General features: G+C 46.5%; 1 protein-coding gene across 1 annotated transcript; it reads left to right on the forward strand.

Moving 5' to 3' along the window:
- The first annotated feature begins 7408 nt into the window (after window positions 1-7408).
- SGCA (sarcoglycan alpha) lies at window positions 7409-20402 on the forward strand. Its single transcript, XM_036756566.1, has 10 exons — window positions 7409-7484; window positions 8831-8947; window positions 9187-9341; window positions 9708-9780; window positions 10289-10487; window positions 11263-11425; window positions 12385-12593; window positions 13552-13578; window positions 19086-19285; window positions 20211-20402. Exons 1-9 carry the CDS (start codon window positions 7442-7444, stop codon window positions 19264-19266), a joined length of 1167 nt encoding a protein of 388 aa, XP_036612461.1. The 5' UTR covers window positions 7409-7441; the 3' UTR covers window positions 19267-19285; window positions 20211-20402.
- Window positions 20403-20902: the final 500 nt, after the last annotated feature.

Raw genomic sequence — 20902 nt, forward strand, 5'->3', positions numbered from 1 at the left:
TGTGGCCTGGAAGAACTGGAAGAGACCTTAGTGATTATCTAGGCCAACCCTCTTATTTTATATATGAATGTGCCTGTCTGTGTCTCCAACTGAGTACACATCATGGAGTGTGTGTTTACCTAAGTCTGAGTTCCTCTTAGCATTTTGTCTGAGGTGAAGGGTGGCTGTGAGCACTGGCCTCCACCTGGGGAAACGGGTGTGTCCTGAGTGGTTCTGGGTCTGAGTCTGAGCATCTGAGGTGGACTAGCAATTCAGACTGCACTAAGACTTTTGGGACACCCGGCATTTCATTTGGGGCATTGGTTCTTTCTGTATTATTTGTGAAATGTCTCTCTATTGGATGGCAGAAGCAGCATGCCACAGCAAACATGGTGCTGAATTTGGCCTTCGAAGTAACCTGAGCTCGCATCCCAGCTGGGACGCTTACAAGCTGTGTGACTCCGGGCAACTCACTTAACTTTGCTGAGCCCTATGTCTTCTTCGGTAAAATAGGGATGATGATAATATCTGTGGTACCCACCTCCACAGGCTTGTTGTGAGGCTCCAGTGAGATAATGGATCAATTTGTGAATCTGAAAGTGCTATGTAAATGTCAGCCATTATTATGGTCCGTCCCATGAGTGGTCCCACTTAATGGGGATTGGTCAGCTTCTCCCAGAGCTGCTGCCATCCCCACCACCCCCACCCCATTCAGGACCTGGAATTCTTTTCAATCCTCACAGCTTCCTGAGAGGGGACAGAACCCAAGGGAAATGGATCTGGTCCCCATCGAGCGAGCTTCACTGTTCAGTCATTCTTAGTATCAGAACACAGAATCCTCCACTTCCTCCATACCTAAGTCTTGGGCTTCCATTTAGCCTGGAGGCAGAGGAATCTCTATAATGACCTGGCCCCTAACCCCTTCCCCCATTGTAATCCCTGTTCTCTCTCCTACTCCCATTCCTGGCATCATAACCATCTCCTCCTCATTCTGTTCCCCTCATCTCAATATCTGACATATTTATAATATATGCAGATCTGTAGAAGTATATTCACATACGAGACAAGCACAAATCATCTATCTGTCCAAGGAGGGAAGGGAAGGAGTATGTTTATTAGTGGGACTTCTTTATTTTGAGGGGGGGATCAATGAAGAGAAGCGATTTCTTCAAATCTTCCCTTCCTTATTGCTTAAAAAGAAAGTCTATATTTAGCTGGGCTTGGAGGGACTGTAAAGATGTATTTTGCAAGGCTCAGGCAGCGATCGTCAGGCGTGGGAGCCCCAGAGATACGGAGGGAGGTTGTGGAAAAAAATAAAATGTAGCCATCCTTCCTTGAGTCGGCATTTTCTAAGAACTCACACTCTTTTTTTCATTCCCTCCCAAACTGTTAATACATATTTTCATATATCATATATTCGTATATCATACATCATTGTGATGTAGTGTAAAGCTCCTAGACTTGGGAGTCAGAAGGCCTGGGTTCTAGTCCTGTCTTTGACACCTACTAGTTGCATGAATGAGTAAAGCATTTAACCTGCCTCAGTTTTCTCCTCTATAAACCTTGAAAGGTTGTTGTGATGTGAGTGTTTGTTTAGTCTTGAGCCCTACTGGGCGTTCCTAAAGTCTGGACACAGGCAAAAATGCATATTTTCAAGAAATGAAATGAATAAAATTTTCAACAACATTTTATTTAATTGGAATATTAACAAATAACATCTTCGATATGATTTCCATCATTTGTGATGTGAAGGTTGATGTGCTATGCAAGATTCACATGAACTCGATGTGATAACTCCACATTGCTGTCAATTTTAGCACATTCACTCTTTATGCATTCAATCAAGTGTGTCGCATCTGTGATTTTCATTGAGTACACCTTCTCCTTTAGCATACCCCTGAAAAACAAGTCAAGGGGGCTAAGGTCTGTTAATATTTCATTTCTTGAAAATGTGCATTTTTGCCTATGTGTCCAGACTGTAGGGACACCCTGTATAACTAACTGCAAGGAGTAGTGAAGAGAAATTCTACCTTCCTCCCTACTTCAAAGTCCAACTCAAAACTAACCTTCTCCAAGAAGCCTTTAGCGATGACTTACACTTACCTATCTGATAGAGTTCCGTGGAATTATTGGAAATATGGAAGTAGAGATTATAAATTACTTTCTTGGCAGCAATTCTGAAAGGTAGGCAGGGTAAGTATTATTGTGATCTGTGGCCTAGTGCCCCAAGCTCTGGGCTTATACCGACTGGATCCAATCTTAGGCATCTCTGCTACATTAGTCACTCTTTGACTCCTTTCAGAATTGCCTCTGGGAAATCTCAGAATGATGCTTGTGTCTGGGTTTCCACTAGGTATAAGGATAACAGGGTTTCTGGACTCCAAGCAAGCATTCAAGGGCTGGCCTGCCCCCATTATACTAATTTTACCCTGAATGCTTGTCAAGGGTCTGCTGTAGAAGCTATAGTCTAGTTGTATTTCAAGATTTCCAGAGGCAAGGGCAAGGGCAAAATGAACCAAAGCAAATGATTGGGTGGAGTGGGGAGGATGGGGGCAGGGGGAAAGTAGGGGTTGTCCATAGATTATACTTCATTCATTCTTACATGAAAGGAAGAGGAGGTGGGCGGTAGTTGCAACACCAGAGCTTAAAGTGCTGAGCCACAGGTTACATTATAAATCTCCATTTTACAAATGAAAAGAGTGAGTTTTGGAGAAGTGAAGTGACTTTTCCAAGGCCACAGAACTATTAAATGTTGAAACTAACACCTCTGATTCTGAGTCTAATGCCATATTGCCTCTAAAAAGAGGATACTTTCACTCCTACAAAAGAATGGTTCACACCCCCAGACGGGGCTCAAACCCTATCCTCCCTGGCTTAAGAAGCCAGCCTCTAAATCTAAATCACGATACAACCAGGGCAGTCATTATTAATATCGTCACTCCAGCCCATAGAGAAAGGTCACTTTTCTGTGGCTGTCCGGTACATATTGACAGAAGGACGATTTTGGCACTTAGGTTGTATTTCCACGGAAGGAGAGGCAGCGTGATATAGTGGGAACTCTGCTACCTCTGGTGCTGGGAAAGATCTAGGTCCAAGTCCTGCCTATGACCAAGGGCAGATGCTTAACCTTTCTCAACTTCAGTTTCCTCCTCTGTAAAACGGGGATAATAATGCTAATAACACCTATCTCACCCCACCCCCACCCCAGTTGTGGTGAAGTTCAAGTGAAGGCTAAATTCTTAAACTTTGATATGCCAGTTAAGTATCAGTTGTCATTAGCATAGGGATAGGGACTAGATATATGATTTCACTGGTATAAGAAATTCCCTCTACCAATGGAAATGGACACCTTCTCTGCTACAAATTAGCAACCAAGACGGTAAGTGTATCCATTTCCTAGCTAGTCAGAATGTATCAGAGACAAGACTTGAATTCAGATCTTCCTGGTACCAAGACCGGCTCGCCATCCCCTGGAACACCCTGCCTTATCATTATGGTTATCTTTTTATGTTATGTGCCTTGCCTCATGACTAGAGCAGAAGTTAGCAACCATATTTCACACAATTTTGTCCCCTGCTCAACACCTAGCATGGTGCTATGCACATAGTAGGTGCTTAATAAATACATAATTTGATTAAATTCTCTGGTCTAGACCCAGAATTATCTAGGGACATTCAGGGCCCAGAAGCTGAACTGGGGGTCAGGAAACATTCAGCTTCCCTGGTTCCTTAAGGGAGCTGGTAGCACTCTGCCTGACCCTGGTTTCCCAAAATAGTTTTCTTTTTCTTTGGGGAGGGGGGTGGGGTGGAGTGGAGGGGATGTCCCTAAAAAAAAATCAGAGGCAGGGTGGGAGCAGGAAAGTAAATGAAAGTAAATGAAAAGACACTGAATCCAGTTGAAAGGCCTAGAGAGGTCATTGCATCCATTCCCATGCCTCTGTGTTCAGGCTCACAGATAACATTCTCTAGGACACTGGTTGCCTGACCCCTTCCAGCGCAGGCGTAGATCCTGAGTGAGGACAGGTACGGGGTCCCTCTGGTGGCAGATAGGCACCACCACAAGCTCAGCCGGTCCATTTAAGTGCGTAAGGGGAAGAGAGAGCCTGGGAGATAGATACAAAGGGATGTAAAGATACAGTTGAGGAGATAGCTAAAAAGACAGACTTAGGGAACCCAAAATAGAGCAGACCCAGAGATGGAGAGATGGATACAGAGTAATGGAGAAACAGAGTGGGGAAACTGATACAAAGACACACAAAAGAGACAGAGACGCAAGGGGCAGAAAAACAAGGGGAGAGACAGAGAGGAGCAGGCTTGGGATGCAGGTACAGAGAGGCACCGAGGTGGAAAAACTCTTGTAGAGACAGAGACAAAGACAGAGATATAGGCAAAGGGTCTAGAAAGATAGAGACCCACAGGCAAGAGAGTCAGAGATAAGAACATACCAAGACAGAATGGGGTGGTGGTGGGGGGAGGGAAGGACATAGAGATAAGAAAGAGATAGCTTCTAGGAGCTAGCCTAAACTTATCCTCCTCCTCTACCCTCACAGGCCTCTCCTGCCACCTTCTTTCTCAACTGCTGTGCAGAAGGGTCCCTCCTCTAACGTAAGGTAAAACTGAGGCCTGAACAGGTCAAGAATTTCTCAAACCATCGAAAGCCACATGCTCCTTTAGGGCTTGTCTAACGTGGGAACATTAATGGTAATTACCAACCAGCCTTGGTATAGTGGGCAGTGAAGGAGGAAATAATCTTGCATATGTCCACATGTACTCTGGAGTAGAGGGTGAGGGCCTTAAAGGGTATTAGGCCTGGGCATCAACTTCCTGGAGGGCATGAGAGCCTCCCTGCTCTAAGAACACATTCTTTCTCTTTGAAGTGATAGAAGGGATGGATGGGGAAGTGGTGGCAGCAGGTCTGTCAGGGAAGGTGACTTGCCTCCACGAGATTTGAATGGCATTGGGGTGCTGACATTGCCACCTTAAGAGCACTAAGCATGTGAAGGAGTTACTCTAAAAATAACAGCGGAGGCAGCAGGAAAAGGAGGGGGAAACCACATGCAGTCCACTGTGAGGGGCAGAGCTTGTCAGTTTTCTTAATGGCATCATGTCCCCTCTGGTCTGGACACCATTGTGCCCTCCCTACAGGAGCACATTAGTATCTTTTTCTTTCCTAGAACCCTTTTTTCTTTATTCCTGTATGGGAACACCTCCTCCATTCTCACTCTTGACACCCCCTTTAAGAGAGGTGCTCTAGGAAGAAAGGTACCCTGGCCTTCACCTTCATAGGAGTTAACTTGATGCCAGCCCGAGATGAAAGTTGAATCTTGGATGTCTCTTTTTCCTTCCTCCTTCCCTCCCTCTCTTCTTTTTTCTCTTTCCCTTCCTTTCTTTTTCTTTCTTTCTTCCTTTTTTCTTAACCTATAGGAAACAAAAGTCCACAGTTTCTTACATAGTACTTGTAACATCTATTTAAATATGTTTTCCTATAGAGTTGTAATTAATCATATTTTTAAGAAGCCTTGGAATCTTGAACAATGACAGTTTAACTGCCACTTCTTGAGTACTCAGTGGTGAGGGCGTGTTTTAACTTTGATCTATGAGGAAGCAAAGAGTGTTAACTGCTATTTGTAAAGAGATTAAATTTTCACTGGTATTTGTAGAGATTGAGTTTTAACTGTCATCTCTAGAGAGACTGAGTTATTTGAGAGAGACTATTGATAGTGAAAATTTGAAAGAGACTCAGAAAAAAATGAGAAGAAGAAAATTTCTTTCCTGGCAGAACTGTTTTATATCTTATCTTGTGAAGAAACAAGAAGATTTGAGAGACAGCTGAAATCATGTGAGTTGAATGGTGGGACTGTGTTCTAGATGTGAGGAGAGATCAAAAGTAATAGTAATGGTAAAAGATGAGTCTGGCTATGATCTTTCTTACAGCTAAACATTGCAAATAATCATTAAAATGAGTGTTTATGTCTTTGTGTCATTGTCAGTTACATTGCTAATAAATCATGTAGCCACTAAAGTTGATATATATTTAAGCCAAGAAGATTAGGGGTTTTGATAAAAAGAGATGAGCAACTACTCACAGAGAAAAAGAGGTTTCTTCAGTTTATTAGATGAGTAATCATTTAAAAACATGGTCTAAGATCTCAGAACTAAGTTTTTAGTTAATGAGAAAGATTTTGAAATTTTAGAAATTAATAAGGGAATATCTAAACATACTAAACATAAGGTTTACCTCAGAATTCAGGATGATGAAAATAAATATGGTAATGAGTCAAATAGCAGGCTGAGGAGGTATCATTCTATGTAGATTCTGTGTCTTGACCTTCTCTTTCTTCTTTGTGTTTGAAATGTTTGTGTTTGTTGATGATTGTGAAGTTTACAATAGATACGATGAAAGAGAGAGAGAGAGAGAGAGAGAGAGAGAGAAGGGGTAGTAGAAAGGCCCCATGTAGACAAAAACATTTATTTTAGCACTTTTAATAACAAAGAACTGGAAGGAAGAGTACCCATTGATCCAGGAATGATTGAACAAATTGCGGCATATGGATGTGATGAAATGATTATATTTTAAAAACCTACGAATATGAAGAATATGGAATAACTTGGAGAGTTTTGTATGAACTTATGCACTATGAGGTAAGCAGACCTAGAACACTGACCACAATGGTGACCACAGTACTATAAGGGAAAACAACAATGAAAGGCTTCAGAACTCTGATCACTACAGAGAACAATCATGATTTCAGAAGACTGAGGGTGAAGCACCCCTCTTGTCTCTTTTCAGAGGGTGTGGACTGTAGGTATGGAGTGAGGCATACATGGTCAGATGTGGCCAATGTGTTGACTTGTATTGCTCAATTATACTTTGTTACAAGGAAGGGTTTTATCCAGGTGGGGGGAATCAGAGTAAAGTGACGGTGATTTTTTTTAAAGCATCAATAAAGTGTTTCTTAAAGAAAAAGACACAAATTAAACAATAAAATAAAGAACGCAGCTGGTGTCCTCTCTCAAGGGAGAGTCAGCCAATAGACACAGGAAGTAAGAGGTGACCTCATCCATTCCCCTGCCTCCAGGCAAGCTGCCATTAGGCAGGCTGCCACTTACCCCATCCTGGCCAGAGAAGACATACTTCTCTCCCAGCACCCAGCATAGGGCTTTGCCCATGGGTGCTTGGTTTGGGCAGACTTATGAAGAGAAATTGATGAATCTATACCTCTACATCCACTAAAGGGCATATTACACCCCTGTGCCATAGTGTATCCTTTTCTCTTCTTCTCCCCCCGCCCCTAATCTGTCACTGTCTTAAGGTGGGGGTGGAATACAGTGTAGATCAGAATCTTTGGGACTGCAACTAGGACCCAGCTACCCTGTCTGAATACCCTCTCCTCCGCCCTCCCCCCTCCAGCACCCGCCTGTCTGTGTCAGTCAGAGGGGCCCTAGCTGAGGTTGGGGCAGAGATGGCGGCAGCTCTGGTGCTGGTCTGGACTTACCTTCTCATAGGCAAGTGGGGATCAGCCTGCCCCAGGAGAGCTGGGGCTTGGGGAAGGGATGGGTTAAAGAATCAGGACAAGGAGTGGGGAGTTGGTGAGGTGTGAGCAGGATGGGGTTGGGGCTTCAAAAGGTGGGCTGAGGGATCAGGCTAGAAGACTATGTATGGGCTGTCAGGGTTGACGCTTAGGGGATTGGCTGTGAGCTATGAGGTCAGGCTAGAAGGACTAGACTTACTTAGTGGTTGTAGGGTGGGGTGGGGTTAGGATTGGATTGAGGAGACCTAGGGAAAAGGGGGTATAAGCTCCCAAACTTTGTCCCAAACTTCTATCCCATTCCCTTTAATGGGCTGGGATGGTGCTCATAGCTGCCCAGCTTGCTTCAGAGCCTGTAGCCCAGCCCTGGCTAAATTTGGCAGAGGGGGGAGGGGACCTGTATCAAGAGACACTCAGGGAGCTCAAGGCTATTTTTTAACATGCCCTAGGAATCCCTCTCCCCAGGAGAACCCAGCATCCAAGCCCCCCAACATAACTCCCATCTGCTGCCTCTGAGGGGCTGTAGGTGAAGATAACATTCTTTCTCTGGACAGTCCTGCCCCTTCCCCCCCCTCTTTCCTCTATCTATCCTCCAAGCCATTAGAGTACAATACCACTTTTCTCTACTCTGTGGCCAGTTTTGTACCCACATCTTGCCCACTTCACTGGCTTTCCTCTTACCAGTTCGGCCCTTCCCTAGCCACAACTCCAATACCCACTCTTATCAAACATTATCCCTAGCAAAGACATTATTGGATAGGAGCATGTGGGCACAGGTAATAGTGAAAACTGCCATACCTACGGCTTCAAGTAGGATTATGGGAAGGGGGTGGGGAAATTTCCCCCTTAAAATGAAATTGTAACAAAGAGTAACTGATTATTGCTAATCAACCATGTCATGACTGACAATTTTTACACTATTCAGACTCCTTCTTTCCCCCCAGAAATTGAGGGTCAGTGGAAGAGCTGTTCTAGCACCTACCCCCAGTATGCTCTGTTCCTCAAATTCACCACAATCTCATATCACCTCCGAGGCAGGTGCCACTCTGTGATTTCAAAATAGCAATGTCTCCCAGCTCTGCTGGAAGATGGGAGGGACCCAACTTAGGGCATCTTGGGTAGAGAGTAGATATTGGGGCAGTCCAGGGAGAGGGGAAGGAGAAAGAATAGCTCCTCTTCCCTATCAACTCTCTGGCTAATCTGCCTCTTCCCCACTTCAAGCTGACCTCCAGGTAGGATTCTACTCCTAGAGGTTGGTAAAACTATGTTGAAGGGAGGTTGAGCCTCTGGGATTTGGACCTGTATGCACTGGTGTCCCCACAGGACTCCTGTCTAGGTTTGGAGGTATTGTGGCCCAGCAGATGCTGTACCCTCTCATTGGCAGAGTCTTCATTCATACATTGGAGCCTGCTAGTTTTCTGGACCTGCCTGATGATATTGGTGAGGAGGACCACCCCCTTAGCCCCCCCCCCAGAGATGTCAGAAGGCATATGGGGCCTCTATGATCAATCAGGAGAGAAGGGCTGAGGAAAGGGGTACTCACCTCTCCTGAGAGCTGACTACATGGGTACCTCTTGATGCCCATGGAGGGCGGGAGGCTGTTGTTTGCCTCTTCCCCAAGGAGGTGGGAGAACTAGGTGTTGAAGTGCCCTTGGGCCTACTTCCCCTCTTCTTCCCAGATCCCAGACCCAATACTCTTGTCACCTTCCATGCCCACCTACTGGGGCATCCAGATTTGCCTCGATGGCTCCGCTACACCCAGCGCAGCCCCAGTCAGCCTGGTTTCCTCTATGGGACCCCTACACTTGAAGACCGAGGTCAACAAGTCATTGAGGTATCAGAAAGAGCCCCATGGTGACCCTGGGTTTCTGAACCCTTATGTCTGCCTGCCCCCTTCACCCTTCCACCTCTGAAAAATGAAAGGGTTGGGCTCAGATGATCAGAAGAGTATCTTCCAGCTCTGACATTCAATGGCTCCCCAGAGGTGGAAGGCATCTTGGAGCTTTATTTGCATGTTATTTACATATAATTTGCATGGCAATTAGTCAATATCCAGCTGCACAGATGTCACCCACCCCTACCCCCTCCTCCTCTCCTTTCATTACTCTCCTCCCCTTGGCAAAGCCTCTGGTTCTACTCCTCCTTGCCCTTAGACTTGGCACCCCCCCATCCACTCACTTCACCCCATCTCCTCCCACAGGTCATAGCCTACAACAGAGAGAGCTTTGAGACAACCCGAAAGAGGCTGGTGCTGCTGGTAGGGGAGCCTGAAGGTAACACTGGCCAGATCTTCTGGCATCTCCCCTAGGAAAGAAAGAAGAGTTAGAGTGTGTGTGTGTGTGTGTGTGTGTGTGTGTGTGTGTGTGGTGGGGTGGGGTGGAACTGAGAGGCTCTGGTAAGGACCAGAAATGGGGAATTGAAGAAAATGTGAGATTTGTTATTATTATTATTAATATGAGAGTCAAGGAGTGGATTCAGGGTTTGGGAAGTTGGGAGCTGGTATTAGGGAAGGAACTGAAGAGGAACACAAAGTACTGAAGATGTTTGGGAATTTGGGGTACCATGGGGGGATTCTGTAATGAAGAGGTGGAGCTTTAAAGGGACTTCAAGATGGCACTAGGCTATGGGATTAGGATTTGAAGTTTGAAGAGAGGAAAATGAGAGAAGAGAGGATTGGGATATTGGAGCCTGGGAAGTTGGGGTTGGGAATGTCAGAAAGGATAGGAGGTTGGGGGGGGTTACATGGATCCTGCCCAAGGCACTTCCCTTGTCCTTCCACAGGCCCCTCACTTCCATATGAGGCTGAATTCCTGGTACAAAGCCATGATGTGGAAGAGGTGCTGCCTTCATCCATTGGTCAACGCTTTTTGACTGCCTTGGGTGGACTCTGGGTGCCTGGGGAGCTACAGTTACTCAACATCACCTCTGCTCTGGACCGTGGGGGTCGTGTCCCTCTTCCCATTGAAGGCCGAAAGGAAGGGTAGGCTTGGTGATGGATCCCCATGGCACTTCCCAGTTCCCTGGTCTTTTCAATGTTTAAAAATGCCAAGGATCTAAGCTTTCAGTGTGGCCGTTCATCTCATGATGTCTGGAGGGATTTTAAGGAACCACACACAACTGGTAAATGTCCGAGCCCGAAACAGAATTTAGGTCTTCCCAAACCCAGATCCAGCGTTTCATCCACGACACCATATTGCCTTTTGCACTTCCAAACTGTCCATCAGTCAAATCCAAGGAAACTTCCTCTAATAGTCTTCCTATCCCAGGCCCCATTTCTTTGAATGAAAGAAAGGGAGGGAGGAATGAGCTCCTAATCCTCCTAACCCACTGGGTTGTCTCTGCTCTCCAGCCTTTTCCACACACATCCCCCATGGACTTCCATCAGTCTTGTGGTCTTTTATTTTATGTTTTTTCCACTGGAGCATTTTGTTTCTATGTATGTTTTACATCCTCAGAAAAAGAAAAATTTAATTCATTAATAAGCATTTGTTTTCTCTTCCTCCCATCTCCTCCCTCCCTCCCCCTAAAAAAAGAAAAGAAAAGAAAAGACATTCCTGTAACAAACATTAGTCAAGAAAAACAAATTCCTGAATTGACTGTGACCAAAAATGTATGTCTCATATTATGCATACCCTCATGGTCTTTTCCTCTCCCTCATCACCCCATGCTGAGTCGCCCTGCCCTCCTCAAGCCTACAGCACCTCCTGGTGGCCAGAGCGGTTCTTGCAGCTCAGGTGTGATCTCCTCTGGCCCAGGGTTTACATCCAAGTGGGTTCCGCCAGACCCTTCTCCACCTGCTTGAAGGTGGTAGGGTCCCCTGCCAGCCGTGACCGCTGCACCCAAGGCCAGCCGCCACTTCTGTCCTGCTATGACAGCTTCGTACCCCATTTCAGAGTCGACTGGTGCAATGTGTCCCTGGTGAGGAATGTGATGTCCCTGGGGAGAAATGTGGACACCCTGTCGCCTCCCCCATCACACACACACACAGAGTTAGGAGTCAGGAAATTTAAGTTCTACTACTTAACACAGCTGTGCTACTTAAATACAAAAGAGAATGATCATGACCTTAGTCATTTAACCCCAATGAGTCTCAGTTTCCTTATCTATAAGATGGGGACATTCAGCCCTGCCCTGCCAGCCTCACAAGATCCGGGGAAGGATCTAAGAGTGTGCATGAAAGCACTTTGTTAACTAGAACACACTAAGCAGAGGAAAGAGATAATAATCGGTCAGTTGATTGATTATTATCATTTTGGTCTGGACCTACGAGCCACTTCCCCTGCCAATGCGGATCAGCTATTTATCTGTAATTTACAGTCTTAGAGTGACCTTAATGTGAGAGTACTGAAGTGTTATTATAAAACAAACACATATCCTGCGGTTCTCCCTTTCTACACGAGGGGGCCTCAGCTGCCTAGCGGACAGATGGGCTACGAGCCCTGAAGCATCATCAAATGTATAAACTTTAGAGGTTATCTATCCACCTCCTCATTCTATAGTGGAGGAAACTGAGATCCAGAAATGTTAAATGACTTGTCTAAGGTCACACAGATAGAAAGTAGCCAATCTGGGATTTGAATCCTAGGCCTCTGACTCCAAATCCAGGGCTTTTCCCGTTGGACTGAAGGCAAGGGGAATTAGGGAAGGCAGGTGTTGGGCGGTCAGTTCCCAAATGTGACTCCATCTATGGTTAATGGACATTCTCCATTGCCCTCAGAGGGCCCAGGGAAGTCTTTGTCAGGGTTCAGGCTGCAGAAGTCTTCAGCTATGTGAGGATGAGAGAGCAACATTTCCTCCCCTCCCTTGGTCCCTGACTCATCCCTCAGCTATTCCCGGGTCTCATTCACTTCAGTGGTTTTTTTTTTTTCCTAATCCAGGTGGACAAGTCGGTACCTGCACTACCCAGGCCAGTGCCCACCTGGGGCGATGGCATTCTGGAGCATGACCCATACTTCTGCCCCCCAACGGAGGCACCTGACCGATACTTTCTGACTGACGCCCTTATCACCCTCCTGGTACCCCTGCTGGTCGCCCTGCTTCTTACCCTGATCCTGGCTTACATCATGTGCTGCCGAAGGGAGGGCGTGTGAGTTGGGGGGGCAAAGCGTGGCTGACCCCGTCTATCTTCTTCTCCCTCTTTCCATTCCTCTCATTGGCTCTGGAGTCAGGGAATCCATTGGCTCCATTTCTTGTGTTTGAGTGATTGTGTCTCAGGGCCCCAAACTGTTGCTTTGTTAAATGTGAGTAGGACTAGAGGAGCTCTAGGATGCCTTCCAGCTATAATCCTATGATTCTATGATCCTATGAATCCCGTGAGCTATGATCCTACAATTCTATGATCCTATGATCTATAATCCCATGATTCTATGATACTATGATCTATTATCCTGATTCTATGATTCCATGGATCCTATGAGCTATGATCCTATAATCCTATGATCGCATGACTCTGTGATACTATGATAAATTATCCTATGATCCTATGATCCTGTGATCCTGTGATCCTGTGATCCTATGATCTATGATCCTGTGATTTCAGCTAGAGCTAGCCTGGGCTGTGTTAGGAGCCAGGGGTAGCAGCAGCCTGAACAGAGGTTTTTACATGGGTCCGCAGGATAGGGGATAGAATTAGCTGTGTATCTCTCCTAGTTCTATGGGGAAGACCTGGTCTTTGCTGACCATTGACATCTTTACTCTTTACTTTACTGACATCTTCCTCTGGGCCTTTTAGGTTTCATAGGTAACTGAACCCTAAATAGGACTTGTAAAAAGTGATGGTTCCCCCCATCATCCTATGTTCCACATTGATTCTCAGTATTGTCTCTTTTTAAGAAATGCAGCCTTGCTCTAACATTGTCCCTTGCTAACTTTGAGGATTCAGTGGTAGTATGCAAATGAGTACCCCAAGTTCCTTTTGCCCACTTTGGAAAAGTCAAGCCTAGAGTGTGTGCTGCTAACCACAGTTGGCTCTGGCTGGAAGCCAAGGCTGAGAAGGGGAGCTGGCGTTCATAAATTGATGCTGTCTCTAACTCTCTTTCCTACAGGTTGAAGAGAAACCTTGCTACCTCTGAGTGAGTATGATAGAAGAGGGGTTTAGGGGAGAGGCTTCCTTCGCTTGGGAAAATGGGAACCGTATGAGAGGGTTGTTCATGCTAAGGGTGTGAAAAACATTTTGTTCAAGCTCTAAATGACAGAGGTTAAGTTCTCTTCGCTGCTGAGGTTGGTGCCTTAGGTGTGGTGGGGTGGGGGGAGCCTAGTGACAGAGAATGTCTATCTGGCTCCATCCTGTCTGGTCCATAGTAGCATATTATGCTATATGCTCTATCTATATGCTACATCTCCTGTTCAGGAATGAAAGTGAGGACAGCTCCCCCACCAACCAACCTCCCTCTTCCCCTGCCAGGCCCTGCCTCCCAATAGAGCCTTGGTTTAGAGCTTAGGAGTCCTTTCATCATTCCCCACTCCCTTGCCTATGTTTTCCTTGTTCCCTTACCAAGCCGAGGCTCCCACCATGCCCAGCAAACCATCTGGTCCCTCCCTCATAAGACCAATAGACTCCCAAAGAACCCTACTGAGGCTAATGTGAAATAACAGTTCCCTTTATTCATGCCGTGCCTGCGGCTGGCCTGAGTATCCTCATCCCACTGGCCTGGCCTCCTTCACTATTTCCGGGAGCGGCGGACTTGCTTGTGGGTTCCCTTTTTTTGGCGCCCCTTGGCCTTCTGCTGCTCCTCCTGGGGCAGCTGCCTCTTCTGGCGCTTCTGCCTCTGGCGCCGTCCTGCCTTCTTGCACTTCAGCTCCTTCTTGCCCATTCGGAAGGAGCCTGAGACCCCAGTGCCTGTCACCTGCTTCAGCACTCCCTTGGCCACCAGCCCCTTTAGCACCCTCTTGAAGCGCTGGGCATTACGGACCATGTTGAAGCCTGTGTTGCTAACAGCCTTCTTCAGGGTAGCCAGCGAGACTCCTCGGCGTGTCTTGGAACCTGCAACTGCCCATAGGATCACCTCAGATAGACTCGGTCTCCGGCGATTGCTTGGGCTGTCAGCTTTGTTCTCCCCTGATGCCCCTGTGCCCTCAGGCACCTGTCCCCCTGGGGAATTGGCAGAGACTGGGGCTATAGATGGAGAGCGGGGCTGAGGTGTAGAGTTCCCCTCTACTTCTTCCTCCCCAGCCTGGGCTGGGTGAGGAGAATTAGGTGTTAGGACTTCCAGGTTGGTGGAAGGGAAAGACTCTCAGAAGGGCCAATCCTGGGTAGTTGGGGGCTGTCGGTAGGCTGACTGGGTGAGGCTGGTCTCTGACTCCTGGAGCCCCTTCCCTTTCAGCTTTCACTAGTGGCTTCCCCTGGTGGGAGGACGGACTGAGGTTGTGTGCCCCTTGCTTGGCCCTGCAAACTGGTGGGATCGGGGAGAGGGGCACAAGACAATCTCTACGGTGACCCAAGGTAGGCATTATGACAACATCAGAACCCTGTCGAGGGGGTCACAGTTGGGCCATTGTTCTCTACCATGGGAGGCACAGAGAGCAGAAGGGACCTGGGTGAGGTAGGGGCAAGGATTGAACATCGGGAAAGCCAAAGTGCTCCTGCCTGAGGGGCTTGTATATGTCTGGCAATGCATGATAGAGGGCACCTATGGGTAATGGAATGTTGGCAGGTGTGTGTCTATGTGTGTGCTTTGGAGGACATGTTTGATGAGTCCCCGTGGCCCAATGGGGGTTGACATGTAGCAAGTACATGTTGGTAGATGCAGGCACACGCATGTCATTAGATAGCCTGTGCTTGTATTTCTGCATGTTAGCATCTTATGCTTTAGGCATGTGTGGCTTAAATACATTTTGGACCCCAGCTTTCCATGTGTGCATGACAGAATACACACATCATAACATTTGTGTGGACATGGTCATGTGGAGTGATGAGGCATATGTGAAGAAGCTGGGAAAGGTAAAGAGGGCCTCTGGCTCAAGTCATAGAAAACAAGCGCTCGGATTATTTCCACAGAACTTTCTGTTACAGTCGCTAGCACTGATACATAACACTTTAAGGTTTGCTTTGCAAAGACGATCTCATCTGATTCTCACAAGCCCTCTGTGATTAAGTGGCAATATAGTCCCATTGTTTCATAGATGAGGAGACCGAGGCTCAGGATAAGTAAGTTGCCCAGGGTCTTACAGCCAGGAGGTATCTGGGAGGGAAGGAGGGGTTTGAACTCAGGTTTTCTTGACTTCAGGAAACCCTAAGCCTGCTGCCTCAGAATCCTCTCTTTCCTCTTTAACCTCTGTTTTGGAGAGGAGGCATATTCCTAATCTTGTCTTTGCCCATCCTACCTGATTCTCCTCCCAAAGTTTTATACAGTCCCATCTCCTCCCTTCTCATCCGTCTTTCTTTTCTAGAGTGTAAATTTGAGGTTTGCCCAACTTTTCCAGATGAATTCCAGACTCTAGAGGTCATTCTATCCCTTCCCCTGCTTCAAACGGAACCTTCTTTTCCAAAGCTTATTCACATTCCAACATATCCTGTTCTCTAAACCCTCTGGGAAAGGAGATTCCATGCTGATCAGATCTAAGGCTTTGTGTAGTTGGTTGAATTTAACAAACATTAAGTGCCTATGTATACCAAGCCTTGTGCTAAACACTAGGGCGGGGGCCAGAATACCATGATGAAAAAACAGCTCCTGCCTCAAAGAACCTCAAATCTAATAGAATGCAATTTTTCTAGGCTCCTGGAACTGCACCTGTTTGTCACCATGAATAATCCTCTCCCCATATGTGACTTGGAGTTTTAAATGAGATGAATTTACTCGTGTTGGAGTCCTAGTTTGCCCCTGTATGGAATACTAGAGCCTCCCTTCAGAGCTGTAACTAGGGCAAGGTGATGGTGCTTCATCTCAGGGCACCTAAATTTAGAGGGGACTGACAGCACTTTTCACTGGGTAGAAACAACTAGGCATAGGACCTAGTTGGCAAGAATAATTAGTTAAAATTGGAAGCTAGTAGATGCCATGTTGTACTGAACCTCCCTCGGTCAGAGACTTGTGCTGGACACTAGGAGCAAAACCCAGAGGAAGGTGACAGTCCCTGTCCTCAAGGAGCTTCCAGTGAAATGGGGGAAACAGGACACACTGCCAGGGCAGTCTCATTCAATAAACATTTATTAGTTAGGCACTATTAGTTAGGCACCATGTTAAGCACTAAGGATACAAAAAAAGACAAAAACTTGCATGGTCCCTGCCCTCAAGGGGCTCCCATTCTAATGGGGGAGATAACATACAAACAAGTATGTACATACAAAATCTCAGTGGGAAGGCATTAGCAGCTCTGGAGGACAGGAAATGAATGCAGAAGGTAAGATTTGATCCCAGTCTTAAAAAAAAAGTCAGGGAAGATAGGCAGGAGGTGAGGAGGAAGAACATTCCAGCATAAAAAACAGCCAGTTCCAGGCATGGAGTTGAGATGTGGGGTATGTATGTGAGGAGGAGCAGGATGTAGGCTAGAGTTGCTGGATCATGGAGCACACGAAATTCCAAGCACCAGGTTTGAAATTAGACAACTCATCTCCCTGAGTTCAAATCCAGCCTCAGATACTAACTGTGTGACCCTGGGCAAATCACTTAACCTTGTTTGCCTAGTTTCTTCATCTGTAAAATGAGCTGGAGAAGGAAGTGGCAAACCACTCCAGAATTTTTGCCAAGGAAACCCCAAATGGGGTCACAGAGAGTCAACTGGAACGACTGAACAGCAAAAGTGGAGGAAACTGGTCAGGTTATGAAGAACTTTTAACGCCACACAGAGAATTTTATTTTTGATCCTGGAGGTAATAGGGGCGGGGGCAGTTTATGGGTCCCAGGGGTGACATGGTCAGATCTGTATTTTAGGTGAAGCACTTGACAGCTGAGTAGAGGACAGATTGATGTGGGGAGGCTAATTGGGAGGATATATTGCAACAGTCCAAGGGAGAGGTGATGAGGGCCTGTAATGGGGCATATAGTAGGATGGTTGCTATATAAGGGGGTGTATATGAAAGATGTGAATATAGAAATGGCAAGATTGGACAAGATTGGAAAGGTGGAGTGAATGTGGGGAGTGGAGAATGACACCAAGGTTATGAGCACGGGTGACTAAGGGTTTGGGGGTACAGTAAAAGGGAAGTTGAGATGAGGAGAGAGACTGAGACACAAGGGAAGACTCTTGGACAGAACTGTCAGTACCAGGACTGGAGGGCTAGAGGGGACAGATCCAGGTGGGAGGAGCCAGGCAGGTTTCTTGGGGTGTGGAGCAGGAAGGGGTGAGATGGGGGACTTAAAGGAGAGGGAAGTGTAAGCATAGGTTTGGATTATTATAGAGGCCAAGTCAGAGGCAGGTAATTCTGGGAGATGGGATAAGATTGGGAAGTGGGCTGGGGAGGGGGGAAGCAGGGCAAGGTGGAAGGAGATCAAGCTATGGAGTAAGTACAGAGCACTTTCTGGTTACCATGGACACACCAATTGTCATGGGATGTTTAAGACACCCTGTTGAGGCTGGCACTGGGCCCCATAAGTGACAGGGGCAGTATCTCCACACTGTTTGATATACCTAGGTCACTGCTCACTCCATACTACAGTAACTGTGACTGAACAATGACCCAACTAAAGTTGGGGTTTGGGAGGAAGGAAGGGGTTGAGATGGCATCCAGGGACAGAAAAGGAATCATAAGAATAGAGCTTAGTGGAAAGAGCACTGAAGTTGGAATCAGACTTGAATCCCAGGTCTACCTTGGCCAAGTCATTTCCCTGGGCCTCTGTTTCCTCTTTCGGTAAAATAAGGGTGTCAGGTTAGAGTAAATGATCTGGTAGGATCCTTCCTATACTTTGATTATTTATATAAAGAAGAAAATGAAAGAATCCAAGATCATAGAAACATCCGGAGGCACTGCATGTCTGATGGAAGGCCTGCTGTTCTCCATCTCTGAGAATAGAATAGGTTGAGAGAAAAGGGCTGAATTTGTAGTCAGGGAGCTTGAGATTTGACTTCAAAGAACTGATCATGAGAGTTCTGAAACCCTGGCTGGTGCCCCAGCTGTGGAGGGTGTGACTTTTCCTTCATGGAGAGCTGTCTTCAAACCTGAGAGAGATTCCTAGTTATCTAGGTAGAGACAAGGTCACGGACAAAATGGCACTGGCAATCCTTGTTCTCCGGTGATCGCACAAGCTGGTACCATGCCCAGATTTGTTCTCTCCCAATGCCCCTCTGTCACCTGGCGCCTGACCTCCTACGGCACTGGTAGAAGTTAGAGAGGGGGTGCTAAGGTGTGAGGTTACCAAGATGTGGTATATTTTGGATCCACACGTAGATGTGATTTAACATGATACCCCGCCCCCCCCCAAGTATTCTACCGTATTCTCCACATATAGGTTCACTCTATATGTTTGTCCTGTCCCACTTCCCTCACAGTTTTGTTGAGCATATAGCTTTTGGTCTGCCACCAAATATGAACTTTGTGGCATGGCAGGGAGACAAGCAACCTCCACCATGTAACTTGTATGTTACCCTATGTCAGATCCTTACAGGTGCTGATTCCCCCGTTTTCTCCTGATTCCCCCAACAGCATCCAGATGGTTCACCACAGCACCATTCACGGTAACACGGAAGAACTGAGGCAGATGGCAGCAAACCGATCAGTGCCTCGGCCTCTCTCCACCTTGCCCATGTTCAATGTGCGCACAGGTGAGCGGCTACCTCCCTGTTCTGACATTGCCCAGGTGCCCCTCATTCTGGACCAGCACTGAGAACCTCTGACCTATTCAGGTGAGTCAAACTGGATGGGAAATGGGTACACTGTGGGTAGCACCAACCTCTCCTACAAATGGTCTCAGTACAGGGGCTGAAGGTGGGGGATCTTTACCCAAAGGAGCGGATACAGACTTCCCAAACTGCCAGCAGGGAAATCCACAATGCTTAGAATTTGTGTATAGAACTGTTTTCCTATGATCCTACCCCCACTCAAGTAGTGTATATTTTTAGAAAGAGCTGGATTTGAAGACAGGGGACCAGTATTCGAATTTTGATCCTCTCCACAAAGGAAAAAACAAATCACTTCTTCCACAATTTGAGGGTCACCCACTCCAGGGTTTCAGAACCCTCATGAGTCAGTTCTTTGAAGTGGAACTTCCTTCAGTCACCCTGACTGCAAATCCAGCCTTTTGTTCTTCCCTTTTTGTCACTCCTGATGTGACCTTGGATATGTCATTGAATCACTGGGCTTCAGTTTCTCGATCCACAAAAATGAGAGCGTTGGACTAAGGTGATCAGTAAAGGTTCTTACTACTATAAATACTATGATGCATGTTATTTCCTCCTCCACTCGTCCCCCACCCCAGAAAAAAAGAGATAACAGGACAGAGTCCATCTTACTCCCTCTCCTAAGTTCCCCAGAGGCTCTAGTGTTTTTTGGGCAGTGAGCAGGGTTACCTCCTCCCCTGGACCCCATGGGGTATCTCACTCTCCAAATCTTAGACACTATGACAACAAGCTGAGTCTGAAAGACTATTTGACTCCAACAAATATATAGTGGATGGAATAGATAACCTCCGGGTTCCCTTCCAATTCTAAGACATTGTGATTTTGTGACTTGGTGACTCCATGATTCTACGATACGGGGTAAGGGAAAGCGGCTCTGTTCTTCCCCATTCCCCACCCCTGGCCTCACTATTTCCTTTCTCTTTGCCTCTAGGGAATGGCCACATCCCATCTGAGGAATCCAGCTGCTATTAAGATGAATCACTTACAAGGGGCCATGCTGGGGTACGGGCTAGAGCCGGGGTGTGGGAAGTGGTCGGGGCCTAGAGGGATTAGAGAAAGAGAGAAAATAAATTCACCCATGTGCAGGTGACTCTGGGCTCCAACCTCCCTTTAGTAATCCCTCACCTCTGTCTTCTTTGGTTTCTTATTTCCCTTTCTGGTACCTGGAATGGCTGGAGACCCTAATGTTTGTGACATGGGGGAATCTGGAATCTTCAAGTAACAGACTTCCTCATATCTGGCTCTCCCATATTGGAGAGTTGCTATTCTCCAACATTCTCTAGTTCAAGGGTTTTTTAACCTTTTTGGTGTCATGAACTCCTTTGACTGTCTGGTGAATGGACTATGGACTCCTCAGAATAGTGTGGGTCTTTTAAAAATCCATAATTGAAGGAAAGGATTCATTTTAGTTAGAGGTTAGTGAGAAAGAAAAATAAAATCTCATTCCCCACCCCATCCAAGTTCACAGACTCTGTGAGTCTATGGATCTATAGATCCCAGATTGAGAACCTCTGTCTGGAGGGAGTCAGAGATAGGGAAGAAGGGAACACTAGAAAGAGAGAGCGCCACTGTATGGTTTAGAGTCTAGAATCAGCCTGGAAAAGTAATCCATTGTCAGTCTAT

The sequence above is a fragment of the Trichosurus vulpecula genome, chromosome 4 (assembly GCF_011100635.1).
Source record: "Trichosurus vulpecula isolate mTriVul1 chromosome 4, mTriVul1.pri, whole genome shotgun sequence".
Classification (NCBI taxonomy): domain Eukaryota; kingdom Metazoa; phylum Chordata; class Mammalia; order Diprotodontia; family Phalangeridae; genus Trichosurus; species Trichosurus vulpecula.